This window comes from Clupea harengus, chromosome 2 (assembly GCF_900700415.2).
Source record: "Clupea harengus chromosome 2, Ch_v2.0.2, whole genome shotgun sequence".
Taxonomy (NCBI): domain Eukaryota; kingdom Metazoa; phylum Chordata; class Actinopteri; order Clupeiformes; family Clupeidae; genus Clupea; species Clupea harengus.
Window position 1 is genome coordinate 21,089,458 of NC_045153.1, and position 23,284 is coordinate 21,112,741.

Sequence of the window (23,284 nt, forward strand, 5' to 3'; positions counted from 1 at the left end):
TGTCCCTGAGACGTTTGTGTTGAGTATTGACAGCATGCAAAAAGTGCCCACAGTGGCGCACTAATGCCTCATGGTCGGAGACTGCGTCTGATGAGGTTACATGGGCTGCATTTTTAATCTATTTCTGGGAGAGGGGGGTACTCAGCACCATAGGGCATCCGGTTACAAGCAGAGCCGCCACCTACGGCATCAAAGCAACATGAATGTGTAAAAGCACTTTTGTGGAAAAATAGGTTAATTTGATTTAAAACATATATATACTGAAAGAAATGAATATTCATTCTAAAACCATATTTGAGAATTTGGAATACTAACAACAAAGTTAAAAACTGGATGTTGTATACAATTTATTTATAACAGCCTGACGCTTTAAGATTAATCAATCTGGCAAATTATCTAAATATGAATTCAAATCTAAATACAATTTTAGGACTTGACAGCACGTTAGTTGTTTGCAAAATCAGCATGTTAACAACATGTCCTAACCCCTCCCATTTTCTTGAAAAATGCACAGCTGTGTCAATTCCGAGAAGTGAGAACGTGCTGTTAACTCGTCCTCACAGCGCTGTGCAGGCAACCACCTGTGCAGCCAGATGCTTTGCGCACACCTGTCCGAATAAGATTTACCTGCGCTCCAAACCAGAAATGCTACCCTGGCTGGTCAACGGGGCGTGCTTAGTCACGTGTGCTTTCTCCTCCCATGGCAAGCATAAGAGAGTATGTTCCTTGCACATGCGATCGGGTGGGACTCCTATCACGTAGCTTCAGACACTCCTCCCGCAGCAACAGAACGGATAGAACCGTGCCCGTGCTGTCTGCGGAGAATAATTTCGGAGTAAAGTCAGAATGCAGACAACAACGTGAGAGGACAAGGAGTCGAAGGATATATATATAGCCAGAGGTCGCCCTTTGTGTCCAAACGAAACGGCAGTGTCTGGAGAGACAGGGAGAGATCGCTACTTTTCAAGTCTGATGATCTCCCAATGTCGATTTTGTGTTTACACTCGAGGCTGCAAACGCCACGTTTTAGCACGTTGCAAACTTCATTGCATGTGCGGTGCGGCCCTTGCTAACTAATAGACCTTTCAGCGGATTCTTTTTACATGTATTGTTTTTTTTTTCACAATATCTTTAAGTAAACTCAGGTAATGGCTCAGATATCAAATAAACAAATAGTGCAACTGTCTTGTGGGCAGCACGGGTGTTTATCCTTTATTTTTCAACAACACGAGGGACGCGTCGTCCGGGCGCATTTTCTGCAATAACTTTTGCCCCAAACAAAAGATTTTGACGGCAAATTGAGAATGGGGCGTGAATGTCAGCGACTCAGCAACCAGCCACGCGTTGTTTTGTTGAATGTTTGATTTTTGCATTGTTATTCATTGTTGAATGTATTCGCGGTTGAAGTATTGGAAAGCCACAGTAACGTCTCGAACGTTTTATTCACATCTACAGCTGAATACAGATGGAAGGTCAGGATGACAAAGGGAATAATCTGTCGAAGCCAGATAAGAGGTTTTCGCTCTGGTACATGGGGTGGTCTTCCCTTGACAGAAGGACTACGCTTCCTATGCTACCATGGCTGGTGGCTGAAATCCGGAGGAAAAGTGAGAAGAACGAATCGGGTCCCGGACAAGCCAGAGAAGTTATTTTGACTCTCATGCCACCTCTTATCCGATGTGTGCCTGCAAACAGCAACAACGCCTCTGTGTTTATATTCGAGCACAAAGCGCAGTATATATCACGGTTCATCCACAACAGCCATGACCTCACCTACTTTGCTTACCTTATCCGGAGTCAGCCCGACAACCCCGAGTCTGAGATGGCATGCCATGTCTTCAAGGCTTGTGACCCAAACCAGGTAATACACACGTTTCTGTGCGGCTATGCATCATTGTGTCACAGACACATACACACCCTCAAGTTTCATGGTCCAACAAGGCTATTTGCATCATGAAATGTAATCTGTACAATACGTTATGTGAGTGACATAAGTGGGCTAAAGACAAGGATGCCAAAATAGCATGGACATTGCTAAATTAGAAATAAATCCAGCATCTTGAGATGAGTCTGTAACTATTCTTTAGATTGCTGTATCAAGCGTAATGTCCAAAATATTGTACCCTTATATTTGTGGCCCTAATAAATCTAGGCAGCCATACCCATACATTCAGCAACATTGACTGCATTGCACCTTTGTGTGGCCAGGGCTGATTGAAGACAGTGGTGTGGAAAAAGTGCTTGGTCATCAGATTAAAAGTTTTCCACTCATTTTGTGACTGCATGTTTTAGTACAATATAATTACTTCCATCAATGTGCTTCAAACACTAGCTGAGATTAAGTGGAGGCAGTATTTCCTTTACCAACTGTGATTCATAGCTTACTATAATATACTGCATGAAATATCTTACAAGTACAGCCATTCACACATGTAGCCTCTGTGTTTGTGTGTGTGGGCGCACTGTGCTGGGGGAAGGGTGTGCATGTGTGTGTGTGCACATAGACAAGGACAAGGAGGTTTGTGTCTCACTGCCCAAGGAGAAGATTTTCCTGCTATTGAGCCTCCCTCTTGAGTGTACACAGCTCTCTCTCTCACAGGCCAACACGCTTCACAAGCACCTCACCCTCGCAGGCGCCCGCCCCAGCCCCGTTGTTGTGCAGGAAAAACAGGCTGGATAGCAACATGTGCTAGGTGGGCCACACGTGGAATGCTTCCCTGAGCCATGTTTAGCTGGAGTTCCTTCAGTGCACTTAACTGCTTCTCTTCAATCACAGAGACAGCTCGCTCCCAACTCCAGTTATCCAAGGGTATATCCACACACCAAAAAGCACGATTCCCCCTGGAAAAGGTTTTCTAGCTTTGCACAGCACAGTCTAAGAGCCACTGACTACCATGAGTGGAAAACAATGAGCCCCTTACATGATTTGGCTCAGTTTCGTTTGGGGGTTATTTATAGCTCAATTTCTGCAACTGTTGCCTGTCCAGCTGTATGTCAGGGTTGTTATCAAGTAGTTAGTTGTTTATCAGGAATGTATTGGATTGTGTCTGGTTTTTTGTTGTTGTTAAGTGCACTCTTGAGGGGAGTGCAGTGACTGAAGTGAAATTATGGTATTATGAGTCGTGGGTGTGTTATGTAATCACAGTTAGTAGTCCCCCTCACCAAGTTAAAACAATGGCTAACTGTGGAAATTGCAGAATGTCTGGGGTCATTATAGCACATTGGGATACAAAACACGGGTCTTCGTGAAAAGTAAAAAAAAAAAAAAATATAAAAAAAATCCCAGCAGTAGGTGTCATGTAGTATTCCTGTTCCCTTTGCAGAACTTAATATCTTAGTTTGAGGAACTTGAGGGACACTAATCAAGCATCTAGTAATATTTTGTTTTCAGAGAATTGGCTGGTCAGTGCATTTTCAAGCCAAAGTACCGTGCGAAAGCTTCCAATGCTTTATTCAATTAATTATGGGTAATGAAGTATGTCAAAGATCTGTCTTGACTGTCTCTTGTCTGGAACGGAACCCTCTGTCTTTTAAAATGTCTTCATCGGGGTACAGGTAGAGGTAATTTTTTTTTCAGGTGTGAATTCTTTAGCCTTGCGTAAAAAGAACCCGGTCACACAGGTCCTGGAGGACGTCAGTGCCCATAAATAGACAAGCCCTCTGTCATATCGTGCCAGTCTGTTGTCCGGTTGGGCTTGTGACCTTTTGCATAGAATCCCGTCTCGGACATGTGCCTTCTTTTGTCTGTTGCCTGTTTAGGTCACGGGGCCTAGTGTGACCACCAGCATCCCAGTCTGAGGAAACAAGTGAAGATGGGGGGGGGTCATTAGTAAAGAGTCAACTAAGACAATGATCAGTCATATCACTGGGGATAGTTGGTGGTGGCATTTCACCAGGTAAACATTGAAACTGGTCTCTATCAATGATTGACAAAAGCTTTTTTGTAGTGGTTCACTCTCAACTTTGTCACACAGGCTGTGTAATTTCAACTAGTATTCATTCTTCCTTTGTTGTCACAGGAAGCGGCATAATAAGTGCTGTGTCATGATTGGAAAGAAGTAGGCCACTTCCTGTCTATTATTTATTTTTCTTTGGCTGGTCGCTGCACCGCATCATTTAGGAGGACAGGGAGTCCTTTAATCTGTGTTTAGCTTCTTATTCAGGACTTGGCAGGGCTCAAGTCGGGTGGCTGTGGAGGAAGATCCGGAGCCTGTGTGCAGATATAAGTGAAACGGCAAACAGAGTGGAGAGCACTGGACTTAGCATGCAGCTCAGGGGCCTAATTTGTTGGCCACCTGCACTGGGTGAGAGTGGCGATGCAGACCCCACAGAGAGACTCTGGGGTCCTTGTGGTGTGCGTGTGTACAGTCAGACGGAGTCATTCATAGGCTCAGCCTCCTGAGACCGACTGGAGCAAAGGCTGTATCTGCCCTCCTCTGTTTGGGTCCCTGCATGCTCAGACTCTGCAGTGTACCGAGACCTGTGACGTAGGGTTCTGTGCCAAAGGACAAAGAGTGGCCTTCGACTTGGGAGTCCAGGCTCAAAAATAGACTGATGATGAGAGAGAGAAATAATTCCTGGCAAATGGAATGATGTCCAAAACGTTCATAGCGCCGCCATTACCTTTGACTCCATTCCCTTTAGCCTCCAGCCACTTGCCTATTTATGTCTGTTGTTTTCACTGCCCTTATTCTGGACTGGCAAGGTCTGAGAAAATGTGTCACGTTGCAAGGGTTTCCTCATATTTGCTTGTATTTCCTTTACGATATTCACTGTTGGACGAGTCTCTCTTTAAAGTGCCTGTGAGGTTAGTAGTCAATATGGATGGTAGACCGCTTCCTGCTTGCACTGACAATAATGCGGACAGAATACAACAAGATCTTTGTCTTTGTCAAAGTAAACTGCCCTAGAATGACAAGTCTTATATCTGCTCACTGTTTTTTATGAAATCAAAGCTTTTAATTGGATCTTTTCTGTTGATCCTGACATTTCAGATCGGGCTTTGAGGTCCTAGATTGTTGTCTGTCTTGCTGTGAAACTGGCAGTTTAATTGAATGCTTTACTGAGAATAGAGGACTGTTTGAAGTCTGAATCATTTAATAGGACCAGTCTCTGACAGTATAACAGAAGCCACAATGGCAGAAGTTATTTTCTTTTTTCCTTGATATCCATGGAAGTGTTCCTCTGGCTGATAAAGGCAAAAATAATTTGTTGTTATCTTGGTTATTATTTCGTGCGTGCGTGCGTGCGTGCGTGCGTGCGTGCGTGGGTACGACAGCAGACACAGGTGAGAGTTACACTGTACCACCCAGTTTTCCGCTGTTTTCAACCCACTAATGAAACGTTAGAACCTAGACATCGAAAATCATCCATCACCACACCATTCTCTGTCCCTCCAGTGTGATGTTATTGGAAGGAAGCAGGGGGTTTAGGAGATGAGCGAGCCACTGCTATGGCCTTTCATGTGGAGGTCTTAGGATGGACAATCTACTGTGTGTTTTCTGCCAAGCTTCCAGTGCTGAATGCTACATGTATTTATGTAGGCTTTTGTTAGCATTACGAAAGTGGTGCGCTGTGTAACAAGTCATGATGTGCTGCTTGGCAAACTCCTCTCAGCCTTTCGACCCGACTTACCCTAGCCTTTGTCTCACCTTTATTGGCATGGCATAGTTATATCTGTATTGCCAAAGCATGCAAAAAACAACAATAAACCCCAACAAAAAGTCTCTCTTCTTTGTCGATGAAAGCTCAATAATCTCTGTCAACAAGTCAAACGCAGGCATGGAAAAGCCTGTACTGTGGCCTTAGGGGCCAGTTCGTTGTTGAGATGGATACGGTCATCGAGGCAGAGGAAGATTAGGAGGCATTATGGCTTTGTGCTCCGCGCAGCCTCCTTCACAAGCCCGGTGGTGTGTCCTCTGCTCCTCCTGAGGTCTTCAGACCCAGCACTACCGTTACCGTGTGGCCCGGCTTGGTGTTGGGTTCAGTGAAATAATTAATCAGATTAAATGGTGGTGTGGCTTTACGGCATTTATGAATAATTCGTGAAGCGGGTGGGGATTTAAGGGACAGCAGGCAAAGATGAGGTGACAGTTCAGGTTTTTTTTATTTTTAATTTTACAAATAGATTTCTTGACACTGTCCACATTGATTTACTCTCGTTGACAAATGAGGTTCTTTGATTCTTCTACGTTGGAATATGTTGTTGGATTGTATTGATTTGTTGTGATGTGCAGATAACTGCACTTACTAAGTGTTGGGGTCAACCCCTGTTTTTTGCATTGTCTGACCATGAGACTTTGCTTTATCTGCCTTCAAAGCTGCTTCTGCTAAACAAATGATAGATCTCACCTTGACCCCCTACTCAGTAGGTCCTACTGCATTACAGTAAATCAAGGATGATTAGGTCTAAGATCCAGGCATGTGCTAGCTTCAAAAACTGAAGCCTACATCATGTAAATATTTGTCCACCAGGGAAATTATTTGTGGTTTCATGAGGATTGTGTAATTGAGTAAAGACAAAATCGTAATCTGAGATAAGGTTCACCAGATAATTTGTTATGGTTAAGAACTGGCAACATCTACTGTGCTGGTGTGCCAGGAGGTTGTCAGATCAACCTGGGATTCACGCCAGTTGTCAGTTATCAACAAGTGGACCACACCCTTTTTCTCCTCGTCCCACAAGTCAACCCTTTGTGCTGGAGAGAAGATCTGACAAGGTGGAATTTAAAAAAAAAGAAAATTCATCTCAATGGCCCTTTTTGTGCAAAGAGGGGAGCGTGATTTTCCACCAGTTCACTCTGCTAGTCAGGGAGGACCTTTTTACATAACACCGTAGGCCCTGCGTTGCCCCAGTAACAACACGGAAAGGGTCAGGGAAAATATTTGATTTAAATCCGTACATTGCACAGGGCCAGGGCCTAACCACCTCTCGCCTGGACTCTTCTTGCTTGGGAGTCTTTCCACACTCACACAGCTCATTTTTCAGCTCCCTGGTGAACTTGAGATTTGTTTCTCAAACAAGCCACCCTTGACTCTTATCAGTGTCGATAGAAGAGGACAAACATCACTGATACTTATTTTGTTTTTTACCTTCCTCTGCTGCCTTGAGCTAGTGCACTGTATGACCCTGCGGTTTAAAAGCAGTGGGTATTTTTTTAATTAAATTTTTCGGGCTATTGTTTTTGCACCTTTTAAAACCTTATGGTTCTCACACTGCCTACTGCAGTCAGAGTGCTATTGATTGTTAAGTTTTCACAGCCAAGCTCTTAACACAAACCTGTGCCTTACATGGGGACTTCATCAAGCTAACACATTTTGCTGTGCCACGACGGCCACGTTAAACTGATACTCCCATTTCACAAGTCATGACCAGGCCACTATAACCCATGTCACTCTCTGCTGCATAGACTTGGACTAATTTTAATACAGCAAGTCATTTTTAGGGTTATTTATAGAACCGACTACACAGGCACTCTTGTCCCAATAGGAGTACCCAGTCTAGTACCTCCAGCTGGTTCCTGCTGCTTTTCTCGAGTTATGAATGGCACCTTTAATTGTTCAAGATGATTGTGTCCCCATATCATTTTTTGGGTGTTTTCTGAAGAACCCTTGGGTGCCAAAGAACCCTTAAACCTTTTAGTTTTGTGTTTTTAACATAGGGCTTTGCTTTTAGTTTTGTGTTTTTAACAAAGGGCTTTGCTTTTAGTTTTGTGTTTTAAACATAGGGCTTTGCCGTCATTATAGAGCCTCAGAGTCAGGTTCGTCTTTGGCTCATGGCCTGAATCTGTCATGGGAGAGACTGTGTTCTCTCAGCAAGACCTGTTCTGCTAATGTAAATCACTTCCATTTCAAGACCTGGCCTGAGGCTGCCGCCTGTGAGAGCTTACATGGACGACCTTACCACCCTCACCACGACCAAAGCTTGCACTGTACGGCTACTGAAAAAGCTGCAAGATAACATCGAGCTGGCTCGGATGAAGATCAAGCCGAGCAAGTCCAGAAGCATCTCCATCGTCAAGGGGAAGCTGTCAGACCAACGCTTTCTCATTGGCGATGAGCCTATTCCAACTGTCTCTGAGAAGCCTGTGAAGAGCCTTGGCCGATGGTATGATGCCTCCCTTAAGGACAAAGAGCAAGTAGATCAGCTCAGGAAGGATGTAGCCAGCGGCCTGGAGAACATCAACAGAACCGCACTACCTGGCAAGTTGAAGCTCTGGTGTATGCAGTTTGGGCTCCTTCCACGCCTCTTATGGCCACTTACCATGTATGAAGTCCCGATCTCAAAGGTGGAAAAGCTGGAGAGGCTGGTCAGCTCATATGCAAGGAAGTGGCTTGGGCTTCCCAGGTGCCTCAGCAGTATAGGGCTCTATGGCAAAGGAGTATTAGAACTGCCCATTTCCAGTCTAGCAGAGGAGTATAAATGCGCCAAAGTTAGACTGGAGATGATGCTATTGGATTCGAGTGATCCATTTGTAGCCCAAGCTGCACCCATCCTGGCTACTGGGAGGAAGTGGACCCCACTGGAAGCAACCAAGCAGGCAAAGGCAGCACTCAAGCACAGGGACATCGTGGGCCGAGTGCAGCACGGGAGGAGTGGTCTTGGAGCCGGAGCCAGTACACCGGCCTGCAACAAGGCTACTCTGTTCCAGAGACGCAAGCTGGTGGTCCAGGAGGTACGTCAGCAAGAGGAGGCAGCAAGGTGTGCAAAAGCTGTTTCACAGGCAAAGCAGGGGCAGTGGATGACTTGGGAGGGAGTGGAGAAGAGGAAGATCTCCTGGCAGGAGCTGTGGGAGATGGAGGCATTTAAGGCTAGCTTCACCATCAGGGCCGCTTATGATGTACTGCCGTCTCCCAAGAATCTTAGCCAGTGGTACGGAGAAGACCCGACATGCTCCCTCTGCCCGACTCCAGCTACACTAAAGCACATCCTGGTGGGCTGCAAGACCGGCCTCACTCAAGGCCGGTACACCTGGCGGCACAACCAGGTGCTACAGTGTCTTGCGGCAGTGATGGAGAGTCGACGGATGAGCGTCAATGCCCTTCCTCCACCATCTCGTAGGCCGGCAACAACATTTGTCCGGGAGGGCGGGGGCCAAGCCACTCTCACCACCACAAGACCAGAAACTGGACAGCTAGGTGGGGCACGGGACTGGAAGATGCTGGCAGACCTAGGCCAGAAGCTCCGATTTCCAGCAGAAATAGCAACATCAAATCTGCGACCAGACCTTGTGCTTTGGTCGGCCTCACTCAAGCAGGTCTATATCGTCGAGCTCACGGTGCCCTGGGAGAGTGCGGTGGAAGAGGCTTACGAGCGCAAGAAGCTAAGGTATGCGGACCTTGCAGCAGACGCACAACAACGAGGCTGGAAAGCTAAGGTCTGCCCAGTTGAAGTAGGCTGCAGAGGATTTGTAGCCACCTCAACATCCAGGCTTCTTCGAGAGATGGGAGTGCGGGGGAAGGCCCACAGGCAGGCAGTCAAATACCTTTCCAGGGCTGCTGAAAAGGGAAGTCAGTGGCTGTGGATAAAGAGGAAGGACTCCGCCTGGGCTGTCGGATGAGTGATGGCATCTAGGGAGTGAGCCCGGGACGCCGGATCTCACTGCTGAACCCTCTGGAGGTGTCGTGGGTCAATCAGCGAAACATCGAAGAAGGAGGGCGCCCACTTGACAACCCATAGGATGCCATCAATCATTCGACCAACCCACAGAGTCTCGAGTATGCAGAAAGGGATATTAACACCTTGTCCTACATAATAGATCTGCATGACCTTGTATGCTTTCATAGTAAGCAGAGTAGGAAAAAAAAATAAACACTTTTCATTCTTTGTCACTGTGGAAAATGACGTAGATACGCTTTGGGCATTCCATTTATTTTCAAACATCAGTTTCATTTACGGAAGCCCAACAACAAGTCATATGTGCAGTGCTGGCTTGTGTCCATGATACCAGAATTTGGCCTGTGTGTGACAGCCTTTGTCTGCATTAGAGATATGCCACTGGGAGGGGGGGGGGGGGGGGGGGTTGTTAACATATCTGATTTTTAGCCCCTGCTGCTAATGGGTCCATAAATTCATGCTCTGCATCTACGGCAGTATTGAGCAGCTATTTGAATGAATGGCATAGCAAGCACTTAGACTTCCGTCACAATGTTGTGAATAAACAGAGAGAGAGAGGGGAGGGAGGGAGAGAGGAAGAGAGAGAGAGAGACAGACTGTGTGTGTGTGTGTGTGTGTATGTGTGTGAGAGAGAGAGACAGGATATTGTGTTTCCTGCAAATCGATAACTCACAAGAATAGCTGGTCCACACCCCGTATTGATATTCAATCTCTTTTTGCTGCTGTGTTAACTCTGAATAGTGTAATAAAACAACACAGAAATAATGCTGTGTTTAGCTAGTTATAATGCTAGAATAGGTAACCTTTGTTGTTTTCATTGTAATTCATCCATAACACAGACAGAAGCATTTATTATGTGCCACAGTTTAGCCTCCTTGATGTAGAAATGTATGGGGATTCCTCTCCGGTCTCCAAGGCCTCCCTTTATTTATCACCTCTCTCCATGAGCTCACTTGCACAACCTTCAGAGAGAAGCCTGCACTGTGGGGCTTGGATATGGCCCATAAACCCCCGAAAACCCAAAAGTGATTTGTTCTGTTGTCTTTGTTTAATGCTTTGCGGTAGAAATGTCATATTAATATTGTATAGGTGTAGTGGAAATCTGGTTTTGAAAAAGTTAGGTAGGCAGGTTATGTTGTACAGTAAAAAAATCTGTAGTAAAAATGCAGTTAAAGTTTGTTGTGAAACATTTTTTGTTTATTTTTAATAAGGTTCCTGGGGTGATCAGCAGCATCAGGCAGGTGTCTAAGGTGGCCTTGAAAGGGGACACCAAGCCCAAACAAGATGGCTACGACGAGTCCTTCTACAACTCACAGAAATTTGAGGTGCTTTACCGCGGCAAGGTCATGGTGGCGCAGAAAAAGGCGCCCCCCACGCTGGTGGACGACTGCATCGACAAGTTCCGCCAGCACGAGGTGGACCGCAAGCGACTGCGTCTGCTCAACGGCCAGCGCGGCTCCACAGAGAACGCCCCCGTGGAGTTCATCGTCGGGGGCGACGACCCCCAGGCCGCCTCCTTAAGCGAGAGCCCGGAGGCCGACTGCGTGGTGGAGGAGGAGGAGGCGCAGGAGGAGGAGGTGGTGGTCAGTGACCCCCTGGGCGGGGGTGCAGTTTTTGGGCTGAGCAGCAGCGCTAGCGTGGGCAGCATGCGCAACGCCTTCCCCGAGTGCATCCTGGAGGACTCCGGCTTTGGGGAGCAGGAGGGCCCCAGGGAGGTGCGTGTGCGCTGCAACAGCATGGCGGGGAGCCTGCAGAGGAAGTCCCGTGAAGCGGCCATGAAGGCGGCCACGGGGCGCCGGCGCCACGCTAGCGCGCCCAATCACGTGCAGCCGTCCGACGCCGACAAGAACCGCACCATGCTCTTCCAGGTGGGTCTGTCTCACTCCTTCATTAACACTCTACTTTTCTCTCACTCTTTTTTTTTTCCACTTCCTCTGTCTTTCTCTCTGTGTGTCTCTCTTTTTCCTCACAGCTCTTCCATGAAGGCATATGAATAAGTAGGAGAAGCACAACTTGACTATGTTCCTTCGGTACACACCATGTCACGTTTTTAGTCACAGGTTGAGACGAAATCACGCCTAAAACGAGCGCTAACATGTTAGTACATCTGCCCCTCTGTCCTATTTCCCTTCTTCAGGGGCCTCATGCTTGCCTCTCTCTCTTTCTCACACACACACACACACACACACACACACACACACTGCTCACGTGTGTGTGGGGGTGGCTGCAGGGTCCTGTAGGGTCTCCTTGGCCTCAAGTGATTTATCACCTAAGCTCGAGCAAACAGCCTCCCAACCCCAGCATTACATAAGAGACAAACTTTACCGGCCCCAGACAGTGCTGTTGTCCTGCTGTAATATTTACTAAAGGTTCTTTATGTGGCCAAGCCTTGAGGATAGGAGGCGCTACAGCACTCTGCCATAGCAGTAAACAGGACCCGATGGATATCCAATACACCCCCTCCATCTTTGTCATCTGGATTTGATTGGATAAATCATTTTAACATCCTCAGCTGTCAGAGGCAGAGCTCTGCCCCCCTCACCTCCTGACCACCTCCGAGAGCTGAGGCCCATCAGTGGAAGGCATCCGATGCCAACCGCTCAGTATATCCCCGCCAAAGGAATACGTCTTTAAGTCATTGATATGCCGCCGGCAAGGCTGCCAGCAAGCTATTCGTCAGCAGCCAAAAGTGGAGCTGTGTGACCTCAGTTAAGAGAGTAATGTTTTTTTTTTTTTTTTGGTTGTGTCTGGTCATTTAGCTGGCTTCTCATTTCCAAACGTGGCCTTGGCCCTTGTGCTTTTGTGTGTGTGTGTGTGTGTGTGGGGGGGGGGTTGGAATGAATCGGTCCTTGGAAGAGGAGCACCCGAAGTACCCGGGGCCGGTCATTGTGTGCGTGTCGTGCTTTCTTTGGCTGCAACGGGGGGTCAGATTTCTAATGAACTCCTTCCCGTCGTTCCATTCTTTTCTTATCTTTTCTCTCTTCTTTGTTTTGTTCTCGTTGTGCAGGTCGGCCGCTTTGAGGTAAACCTCATCAGTCCAGACAGCAAGACGGTTGTGCTGGAGAAGAACTTCAAAGACATTTCCTCTTGCTCTCAGGTTTGCCAGTTTTCCATTTGTTTTTTTTTGTCCGACTAATGTATGTTTACACTTTAGAAGTTAATCTTCTCCCCCTTCTTCCTCTCCCATCACTTCCTTTGTTACCAAAATACACCGCCCTCAGTAACCCTGCGTGTTACTGTTTAATTAATGATTCATAAGAATAAACGGGTCATACTCAATCATGTGCAAAGAGGGAATGAATAAGAAATCAGGAACTGAAGTATTTCAGAAACCCTTGAAATCCATTTAAACCTCCCTTGAATAACCTTAAATGAAAATCCCCCCCCTTTCAATAAACATGATGATTACAGTCATTTGGTGAACTGTCAACTTTGAATCACTCTCTTGTGTCTTAACCACAAATTAGATTCTATTTTTGCCCCTGGATATGCTGATGCCTGTGCTATGCCTTCTCAAGTAATTAGTCGGAAAAACTAGCGAACGGCTATGGGGAGCTGCTGGCGTGGTTCTCAATTAGTTGCTGTTAAAAATATGTCCGGGTGTGGTCTATACACACAGCATTGCCACAAATTGATGTACTCCTATATTGTATTCCATTACAAAACTGGTTTAAAGCCAGTTTGTTCTGTGGTGTACACAGTAGTAAATCATAGGTTATTTTGATTCAGTTAGACGGGTTACAGCAGGTTCTATTCATTTCATTTGAGAACATGTTTTGCATTCTGTTACCCTGAGCATGAATGTAATGTCAGTCAGACGTCTTCATAACACACCTCCTTCATATCTTTCTACACTTCACCCGATTCCTTCTCTCCGCTGTCCTCACACAGGGTATCAAACAGAACGATCATTTTGGCCTCATCTGTCGCGAGCAAGGGGAGTCTGGTCCCAGCCAGTACTTGTGCTACGTCTTCCAGTGCGCCAGCGACTCTCTGGTGAGCCGCTCGATAATCTCTGCGCCTCCTCCTCTCCTCTCCCCGACCAGACCCCCTGTGGGACATAATCTATTATTTACAAGGAGCAGACAGGAACAACGGCCCTGCCACTGCCTGGGATGGGACCAATGCAGTTCACATGTTATTGTCCTTGACTGCTTCACCCATTCTCCTGTGCATACATGGCTGTGGGTTTAGGCTTATTGTACTGCTGTGGCCTATCCTTTTGTATGCTGTACTCTTGTGTGCTTGACTCGAGAGATGCATGTTCTTGTTCCCACTGTAGCGCAATAGGGTTTGAATGCACACTGTAAAACATTTACTGGTCGTTATCAGGGAATTATCACACCTTCAGAAGACATCACAATAAACCTTGTCAATGATTAACGCGAGCTAAGGTGTAAAAGGGAGAGTGAATTTGCTTCTAGAGATGTATGAACGTCATTAAGCAATCAGAAGTAATATTAATAGCTTCTGAAATAACAATGCAGGCATTGTCCCTTTAGCACAAATGTACAGCTTGGGTTTTGGAAATGAAGCACATGTTTTAAACATTTACGTTATTACGCTAGTAAATTAAGTTATTACTTAAGTATAAATTACTCTAAAACAGTAAAGAAAACATTGAGGTGGGAAGTTAGTGACATCTCTCTCTCCCTCTCCCCCTACCTCCCTCTTTCTCTTTCTCAGGTGGATGAGGTGATGTTGACGGTGAAACAGGCCTTCAGTACAGCGGCCGCTCTGCGGAATGATAAGACGCAGGTCAAACTTTGCGAGGCCTGCCCCATGCACGACCTGCACAAGCTCTGCGAGAGGATAGAGGGTAAGAAGGGAGCCAGGGGGAAAATGTGGTTGTTTGCTTTTAATATGATGACACACACTTCATCCTTGTGTTTGCTCATTCAGTTGTGCACTGCAACCTCAAAATCTGATTTAAAAAGTGAATTTGCTATGTCTGTACCTCTTGCAACTAGCAAACAAATCACATAAGCCTCTCCTGCTCACTGTGATCCAGCGTTGTTATCGACTTTAGTAGAGCTTGTAAAGTCGAGTGGGAGTTGATGTCTGTGCTAGCTGCTCCAGGGAGATGTCTGATCTCCTCTGTGTGACCTCAGGTCTGTACCCACCGCGGGCGAAGCTGGCCATCCAGAAGTATCTCTCCGAGCTCTTGGATAATGAGCAGGTGGACATTTTTGAGCGCGTTCAGGTATGAGCCGGCCCGTAAGTGGAGCACGGGAGAATCAGAACTGCCAGTCTCCAGTGACTCAGCGAGTGCAGACTTAATAGATCCTTTGTGCCCTGATGTGATTTGTAACGAGCTGTCTATCTCTGTCTCTATCTCTGTCTCTGTCTCTATCTTTGTTGCTGTCTCTGTGTCTGTCTCTGTCTTTATCTTTGTCCCCGTCTCTATCTTTGTCTCTGTCTCTGTCTCTATCTCTGTATCTGTCTCGGTCGCTGTGTCTGTTCAGAGGATGAAGCCGGGTTCAGATCAGGAGGAGAATGAGCTGGTGATTCTGCATCTGAGACAGCTGTGTGAGAACAAGCAGAAATCCCATGTCCACATTGGAGAGGCCCCTCAGGTACACACACACACACACACACACACACACACACACACACACAAATGTGTGCAAAGGTATAGATATAAGTACCGTAATTTCTGGACTATTGAGCGCACCTGAATATAAGCCTCACGCACTAAATTTTTTTTAAATTATTATTTTTAACATAAATAAGCCGCACATGTCTATAAGCCGCAGGTGCCTACCGCAACATTGAAACAAATTAACTTTACACAGGCTAAAATGAATATCAAAACTAATACAATAGTTAGTTTTGCCAGTTAGATAAGTGCACTGTTGCTTTAAGAGCGCACAGTCGCAAGAGTCAATCAGAAGCTAGAACGTTAGATTGAAGACAGACGCTAGTTTGAAACCAGTGAGCTAAAGAACTTGAAGACTGGATTTGTATTGTTGTAAACTTTTATTTTATTTTCTAAAGTGTTTTGAGTTGTGTTCTGTCTACGCTGGTAGACTGTGGTTATTTTGACATTAGTTAAGTTATTGAGAGATACTGAGAAATCGCGTGGAGCTAAGCATCCATGCGGCTGCATCCATGCTAGCATCCTAGCTCCACAAAGCCACCGTAAACACAAAGCCACCGTATACAGTCACAGGTATCATAATCCATAAATTAGCCGCATCGTTGTTTAAGCCGCGAGGTTCAAAGCGTGGGAAAAAAGTAGCGGCTTATAGTCCGGAAAATACGGTAGACAAGAGACCTCATTCATACATACAAACACATTCATACAGATGCACACTACAGACGCACACAGAATACACCCCCCCCCGACCCCCACATACACACACACCCACACAGGTCTCTCAGTGACAGTAATGAGGAGCAGGTGAGATGTCCTGTCTCTCTTGTCTGCCCCTCCCCCCTCTCTCTTAATTGAGTTACAGTGAAGAGACGACAGGGTAAGTCTCTTCACAACGACACTCACTCAGCCAAAGTGTCAGAGCAGAATGGACACCTCTCCTACTTCCTTCACCTCAGGGAATGGCAGACACCTCTTAGACCTCTCTCTCTCTCTCTCTCTCTCTATCTGTCTCTAGGCCCGTATAAACAGAGATCTCGCTATACTGTCATTAAGAAGAAGATCCCTCATTATGCCGCCTTCACTTGTTTACACTGCACCAAAGAAAGCACAATGAGTACTTTTAGATAGCATGCCGGCGTCCCTGAACCAGAGGCGTGACATTGAACATAGTGTCTATAATGCTATGATCAAGAACACTTGGAAGCTGGACAATTCAAACACCACTTGATGTTGGAGCTCTGACAAACATTTCCCCGGCTTCAGTGAGGCACATTATTTAATCAATGTGACATCATTATCAATGTCAACAGAGCCTAACAGAGACCTTGATTATATCAAAGGTTAAAGACATTTGACACACAGACGCCAATCCGGCTCTGAGACTACCTCCACTGCCGGCTTAAAGGCAACACAACAATAACCTCCCCCACCCCTCCATCCCTTGTCTACCCCACTTTCTCTTGCTCTTGATAACTAAGAGAAGTCAGCCGCTCTGAAACTGCCCACAGCACTTCCACGTCTAGCAGCAGACAACTGGAGCTCTCTGTGCTTCGTACTCTGTGTGTGCTGGTCTCTCTGTGCTGGGACCTGTGCAGCTCTTAATGCAGCTTCAGAGGATACTCCTAACCACATGCCCCAGTTGATTTAAGCACATACTGTACGTGTAAAGATTGTTAATCACTTTCCTTTTCTCTCTCTCTCCGTTTTTCTTCTCTTTTTTTCCCCCCCTTCATGGCCCTTCGTGATGCGTGGGCAGAATGCGCCAAGCAGCAGTGCAGCCGCAGACAGCTCCTCCATGGGCCGCTCCAAACTGGACCTCCTGAAGAACAAGGCCCGCACCTCCCTGACCAGCTCCCTGGAGAACATCTTCTCCCGGGTCTGTGGACCACCACCACCGTTCCGTTCTGTGTCATTCTGCATTGTTGTTTGTCAGGGAGGGATTTGGATTGACCCATATTCAGCGTGTGTCCCAGTGGCACCAATAGCTAGAGAAGTGTGATCATATTATTAATGCCTTTGTTGGTGTGGAGGATGGTGATGTATCAGAGATGTCCCCCACCATCTGCTTATCTGTTTGTAAATAATTACACCCCCCCCCCCCCCCCCCCCCCCCCCCCCACACACACACCCTCAAACATGGCCCCTGGGTCAATAACAATAACAATAACAAAGAGATGACAATCAAACTGTTGTTTTAGCTCAAACCGAGTTTGATACTGTCTGTGTTTACAGACAGGCACTGCCTACAGATAACAAAGTCTGAAATATTGCAACTATCACGTATTTGCTAGGAAGGTAACCGTATCTGAGGAATGCATGCCTTCGCACCGTCCTCTGTCTCTTCCCAAGAAAACGAGGGTGGAATTTCTCTCTGCATTTGTGATTTCTGTGAAGCCTTAGCTCGTATATTTACATGCTGTCCTCGGCTTCCTTGTAAAGAGCAGGGACACGTTTGCGTTGTGTATTTCCTGGAAGCGATGGCCCCTGACAGTTATTTCTCATCTTGTGCACAGGGGGCCAACCGCATGCGTGGCCGGCTGGGGAGCATGGGCAACATGAGCAGCTTCGAGCGGGTGAGTCAGCCTGGCGTGAATGTGTGTGAGAATACCCAGAACTGCTCCTCTTACTTACTTATATACACACACACACACACACACACACACACACAGACACTCAACAGGCAAACATTCCAAACCAGCCCACTGAACCAAGTTCCCTTTACTGTATGTGAGAATACCCAGAGCTGTTGCATACATATACAGACACAAACACACATACACACACACACACACACACACACACACACACACAGAGTTACACTCTCCAGCCCACCGAAACAAGTCTGCTCCCTACCCCTGACAGCTCCCAGAGCTCTGTTGAGTTATCATCAGCCTTGGGCATGTGAATGGAGAGGGGGCATCCATCAAAGAGGCTGCCGTGTCCGGCTGGTGATATACTACATGTTTTGCCTGCCCCCTTAGTCAAACAGCACACCTAGGTGAGAGAGAGCAAAAGAGGTGAGAGACAGTGAGAGCCGGACTCTGAGCCAAAAAGGGGAGCAAAAGAGACCGCCGGAGAGAGAGAGGGAGAGAGGGAGAGAGGGAGAGAGGGAGAGAGAAGTGGAGAGAAAAAAGACAGAGACTGAGTAATACAGGGGTGCTGAGCAGCATGCCAACCCTTCAGTCAGCGCCTGTCGTCCGTTTCTCCACACTGATCAGGTTGGCCCCGGTCTCTAATCTTCACCTGGGTGAAGAATGTGTGCTGTGTGTGCGACTGGGACCCTCGAGGGGGCCTTTCCGCCCCCCCCCTGCCCGTCCTGGTGTGTCTCAGGGGACTCCACGTGAGTCCCCTTGTGACCCAGATGCCTACTGGTCCTCGGCCTCCTGATGTGACTCGATACCAGCTCCTCACGAGCGCCTCACTGCCAAACACAGAGCCGTAGCCCAGGCCCCTAGCTACTGAGACTTGTTATTCTGCATGCCTTCAGCTTCTCACTTGTATCATTCAGCGCGGTATCAAAGAGCTGCACTGTTGGTGGGGAACAGCAAACGAGGTTAGAAAAGGAATGGCAAAAAACATGCAGAACAGGAGAACACGCTGACCGATATTATTGATTTGCATGTATGTGGGCTCAGGGGGACCTAATGGTTCTCTCAACTGACTGTTCCCTGTAGCATCCCAAGAGTGGAAAAGGGGGCGAGGGGTTTAATGTGTGAGTGAGTGTGAAGATATTGCATTCATGGAGCGTAGTTTCTCATCCTCTACATAAATCCTGAAGAAGAGGAACTCTCGCTCTGAAGCACAGATTAATGACATTCACCTTCGATAGCACAGGACGGTAATTTATCTCTTCGCTATCGCATATTTTACTTCTCCATCCCCAGCCATAACAGGTGTTTGTCAGGTGCTTCTGTACTTGTCGGTTTGCTGTGCACCCTGCATAATGGCTGTCAGAGACCAAAAGATGGTTGATAACTGCTGATAAAGATCCCTGTTGTTAAGGACATTACCCGGCAGAATGAGTGATTGGAATTCAGATCACTGTTCTGTTTAGGGGAATGCAGGAGCTACTCTGCAAAGCAGTGATAATCATCTTATTTACATGCTTTTTACAGTAGGCCAGGGCACAGTGTTAGGAACAGATCGCTTCCATCCAGGTGGAGCTTAAATGACGTACCTCACCTTTGGCAGGTTAACCAGGTTAGCACACCTGTCCTGACTGCTCTCTCTGTGTTCCAGAGCATGAGTGTTCTTTTCGCTTTATGGTGTGTTTTCCATGGTCTGCATCCAGGCAACTGGTGCCACTTCTCTTTATGGATTACTTATTTGGAGACTGTCCTCCCTTTGTTTATGGATACCACCAGGAGGCCTAAGACTAAACTAACATTAAAGCAACCAGCGCTAAGCAAGTCCGCCAAGGCACTGGGGTAGAGGGAATGAAGCAGCCTTAAGGTAAGCTGACTCTCCCTGTTGCTTGCCAAGCTAACACTCACAAAGAGTGAAACCCAAGAAACCCAAGTTGTCTCTCAGGATTTGACACAACCTGAATAGAATGGTTGTTAGGTATTTGGTTCTTGCTAGCACTGTTGGCAACACATTCCTTTGACAGATAGCTAGTTATTTTGCTCTTAAATAGGGGTGGGAATCACAGAGTAACTCACAATACGCTGCCCGTGATCACAGTGGTATCACGATGGTATCACAACACAGCGATTCTGTGATACTCGATCATCGACGATACATCATGATATCTCTGCACCTGAAATAGAAAAAATACCTCTGAAAAGGCAAAAGCAGGAATTGTATGTATATATTCTCTGCATTGTGGTGTCAGTTTCAAAGAATTTGACAACTGAGATGAAACAATGTACAACAAAGTGCGTAGAGTCAACCCCGGACATGGAGGTGGAGGTTAGTGATCCCTGGAAAACCAGAATGATTAGGTGAAATACATTTAAATAATTAAAATAAGTTTTATGATCAGTATTGTGAGGAGAAATATCGCTATACATCACCATATCGATTTTTGGCCCCACCCCTAAAAGTCCACGATTCTAATCCAGTACACAGCTCAGATTCACCTTATTGCTCCATGCGGTCCTCAGTGTGTGCTCAAAACTGTTCATACACAGTCCTGGCTCTGCAAATGTGGCTCAGACCAATTCCAACCAATCAACACATTCTTTCAGCAGCATGGAATTTGATTGGCTTTTGTGCTCAAATATCAATTCGCCCGAATGGCGGACAGCATCTTTAATACGAATGATCTTGGGCATAATACCACAGTTGAACTAACACTGTTCAGCACCTTGTTTTGGGAAGAACAGGTGCAGGGTGCACAGATGCTGCACAGGTAAAGGTTTTTCCTGTCTGTCTTTGTGACGAGAGGACCGGTGTTAGCTGGGAGATGAGGTGATTGTGGCTGTCTGCAGAGACATAAATAGACTCGAGCTCACCACACTCGCTACGCACTCTTCCTTTTACAAACTGGCAGAAGGAGTCCGAGAGTGGAGTTTGGGTTTGTTTGGTAGCGTTTTTAATCACATTAAGAATTGACACTGACTTTCCACAGACTGGCAGCGGTAGAAAATAAGGCAACATTAGCTAAAGTCTAATAATTTGACCTTTCAATCATGTCCTTTTATTAGACTACTAGACTGTTCACGTCTTCTAGAAGACTGTATTATTGACCCAGTGGTCTTACTCACACACAGACTGAGACCATGCAGCCCTGCATTTACAACCACAGCAGTGGCTATCCATCGATTGCTCGTCTTTATTCTGCAGGAGCAATTTATCTGAGCAATTGCCTCAGCTATTTGTTTGGTCTCTTTCTCTTTGACCTCAGAGGTCAATGGAGAGCATATATATAGTGTGTTTCTACAGCTGTCAAGGATCTTCACTCTCAAAGCCTCTCAACAATGTTGTGGCACATATACAGTGAAGCTAACCTGCTCATCAAGAACAGTAGGAACATAGTGTCTTGGGTTTGAACCTAGGATCCTTCAGTAATGGGAGAACTGCATTATCTTCTGAAACGCCCCCATGACTACAGTTCCAACGATGCTCAGTGACCTACAGTCAGTCACTGTTGAGTTCATGTCATTTCATAGTATATTTTTCTATGTAAAAATCACTCCTGGCTCCTTCATAGGTGGAGTCCAAAGTCCAAAGTCTTCTGAGGTCATGGAAGACAATTTAGACCCACTATTACCAACTATCAGCCAAACAGATCTGGGTCCCTTTAAATAAAATGGATCAGTTTCTTGAAGCCCTTCGTCTCTCTTGCCCTTTTAGGGCCCTTGTGGGGGCCGTTTGTTTGAGTTATGTAAACAGCAGATGGAGAGAGTGTTTTCCAGTGGCCCGTGTTCTTCCTGGCCCTGCTTGTGCTGACTAATAAGAGCATAAGAGGGTTAAGGATATTGTGCACAAGGCAGGAAACAGAGAGCTGGTTTTGGAAGGGAGGAAGCTCTGCTCTGAGCTACAGAGGGATGGAAGGGGCAAAATCCCTTCCTCTGTGGGCTGTGTAGTAAGCAAGGTCAGCTCCACTATTGTCCAACTCCATACTGTGTGTGTGTGTGTGTGTGTGTGTGTGTGTGTGTGTGTGTGTGTGTGTGTGTGTGTGTGTGTGTGTGTGTGTGTGTGTGTGTGTGTGTGTGTGTGTACGCGTGCATGCATGTGTTGAGTCACAGGACACAGGCCATTAGCATACAATAGATCAGTGAGTTTGCACACACAGCCAGACTGTTGAGACACACACAACCTCAGTCCCTGCTCTGGTCCTAAGATCCAGACTGGTTCTAGTGACTGACCCCAGGTGAGGTAAGAACTTTTCAGGATTTGTATGCTTCAATTGTAGACTTAAAGGAACGGTGATGTGGTGCTTGACCACAACTTTGGTGAAAAGGGTCTCTGTGAAGGGCAGCGCTGCAGCTTTGGGTCATTGTGGACACATTCTGAATGTAGCAGAACACTGATTTTGGACTCCAACGCTTGGACCTGAAGGCTACTTGTCATTTCCATGCCAATGTCTCTGTACTGTGTGAAGTGTTATAGTTTTTGAAAGTTTTGTTATTATTTGTTGGTTGTTTTTAGTTCATTGCACAACTTCTGTCTCACACACACACACACACACACACACACACACACACACACACAATCTTCCCACCCCAACTGCTAACAGCATATCTTTTTTACCAGCAGGACGAGTCTCCCGGACACTCCCCTCCAGGAACGCCGCCTAGTTACCTTGACGACGACCCTGAGGCTCCACCCTTCCGTCGCCGTGCCCACACTTTTAGCCACCCTCCCGTCAAGAAGAAGATCTCCTTCACCGACTCCCAGGCCCCCAAGGCTCCTCTCCGCCGGCAGCAGTCCTTAGCCCCGGAGCTCCTCCAGAGCAGGTATGTCACTTCCTGTCGCATGACTTCCTGTCTGCTATCATGGGACTCCAGCTCTGATTTTCCGTCATGCATCTCTGTCTTCTGTGCTGGTCAGCGGTTGGATTGAAGTTGAGTTGAGCTTTTGACGTCTGATGATAGAATGAGAGCAAATTTGTGAAGATCAGGATGCCTTTTTTCTTCTTCTCAGTCTTGGTTTTGATGACACAGTTTCCAGTTATGCCATGTTATGCCAAGTGTTTTTTCACGTGCTGTAACTGTAACTTAAATGCCAAGAGTGCATTTCTTTAAGACGAAAGTTCCTTGACTTTACATTGAAACTAATGTGTTTGGAGTGAGCGGCATGTCACCACCACATACTGACATAGAAGACTGAGAGCACCATGTTATTGGGCTTCTGCCTGTTTTACTCGTTCATACACATTTCTTCTCCTCCTAACTTCATCCCACACAGCACATTACATGCACTCAAGACTGCTTTTAATTCCTCACATATCATTGCTTTTAATAGCACAGTGGACTGGAGTGGTTTGTGGAGGTTATTTTGTGCAGCATGAATTTTTGTAACCTGTGATTGTTGGTGGCCTTTTATGTCTTGGGTTCCACCCACCCCCCCTCCCCCTCCCCAGCCCGGTGTTCATCCCCAGAAAGCGCAGTGTGTCAGAGAGC

At 46.5% G+C, this 23,284-nt stretch overlaps 2 protein-coding genes across 7 annotated transcripts in view; both read left to right on the forward strand.

The window, feature by feature from the left end:
* Positions 1-59: 59 nt before the first annotated feature.
* tbc1d4 (TBC1 domain family, member 4) overlaps positions 60-23,284 on the forward strand; it is a 35,848-nt gene continuing 12,623 nt past the window's right edge. For 2 of the 6 annotated variants that reach the window (XM_012834024.3, XM_012834025.3), the window contains exons 1-10: positions 732-1,861; positions 10,828-11,484; positions 12,624-12,713; positions 13,508-13,612; positions 14,303-14,435; positions 14,728-14,819; positions 15,082-15,192; positions 16,972-17,091; positions 17,729-17,788; positions 22,416-22,618. In XM_012834024.3, coding sequence (XP_012689478.2) covers positions 1,466-1,861; positions 10,828-11,484; positions 12,624-12,713; positions 13,508-13,612; positions 14,303-14,435; positions 14,728-14,819; positions 15,082-15,192; positions 16,972-17,091; positions 17,729-17,788; positions 22,416-22,618 — 1,967 coding nt within the window. In that variant the 5' untranslated portion in view covers positions 732-1,465. The other 4 variants (XM_012834022.3, XM_012834021.3, XM_012834023.3 and 1 more) reach the window with 4 other exon arrangements.
* LOC116225040 lies at positions 1,870-9,942 on the forward strand. Its single transcript, XM_031586548.2, has 2 exons — positions 1,870-8,121; positions 8,455-9,942. Exons 1-2 carry the CDS (start codon positions 7,890-7,892, stop codon positions 9,558-9,560), a joined length of 1,338 nt encoding a protein of 445 aa, XP_031442408.1. The 5' UTR covers positions 1,870-7,889; the 3' UTR covers positions 9,561-9,942.

Bases quoted from the DNA above. Each gene is read 5' to 3' on its own strand.
- LOC116225040 (XM_031586548.2), top strand. From the start codon at position 7,890: ATGGACGACCTTACCACCCTCACCACGACCAAAGCTTGCACTGTACGG. The intron at 8,122-8,454 runs TTAAGGACAAAG...AGATGATGCTAT, and splicing joins CCGATGGTATGATGCCTCCC to TGGATTCGAGTGATCCATTT.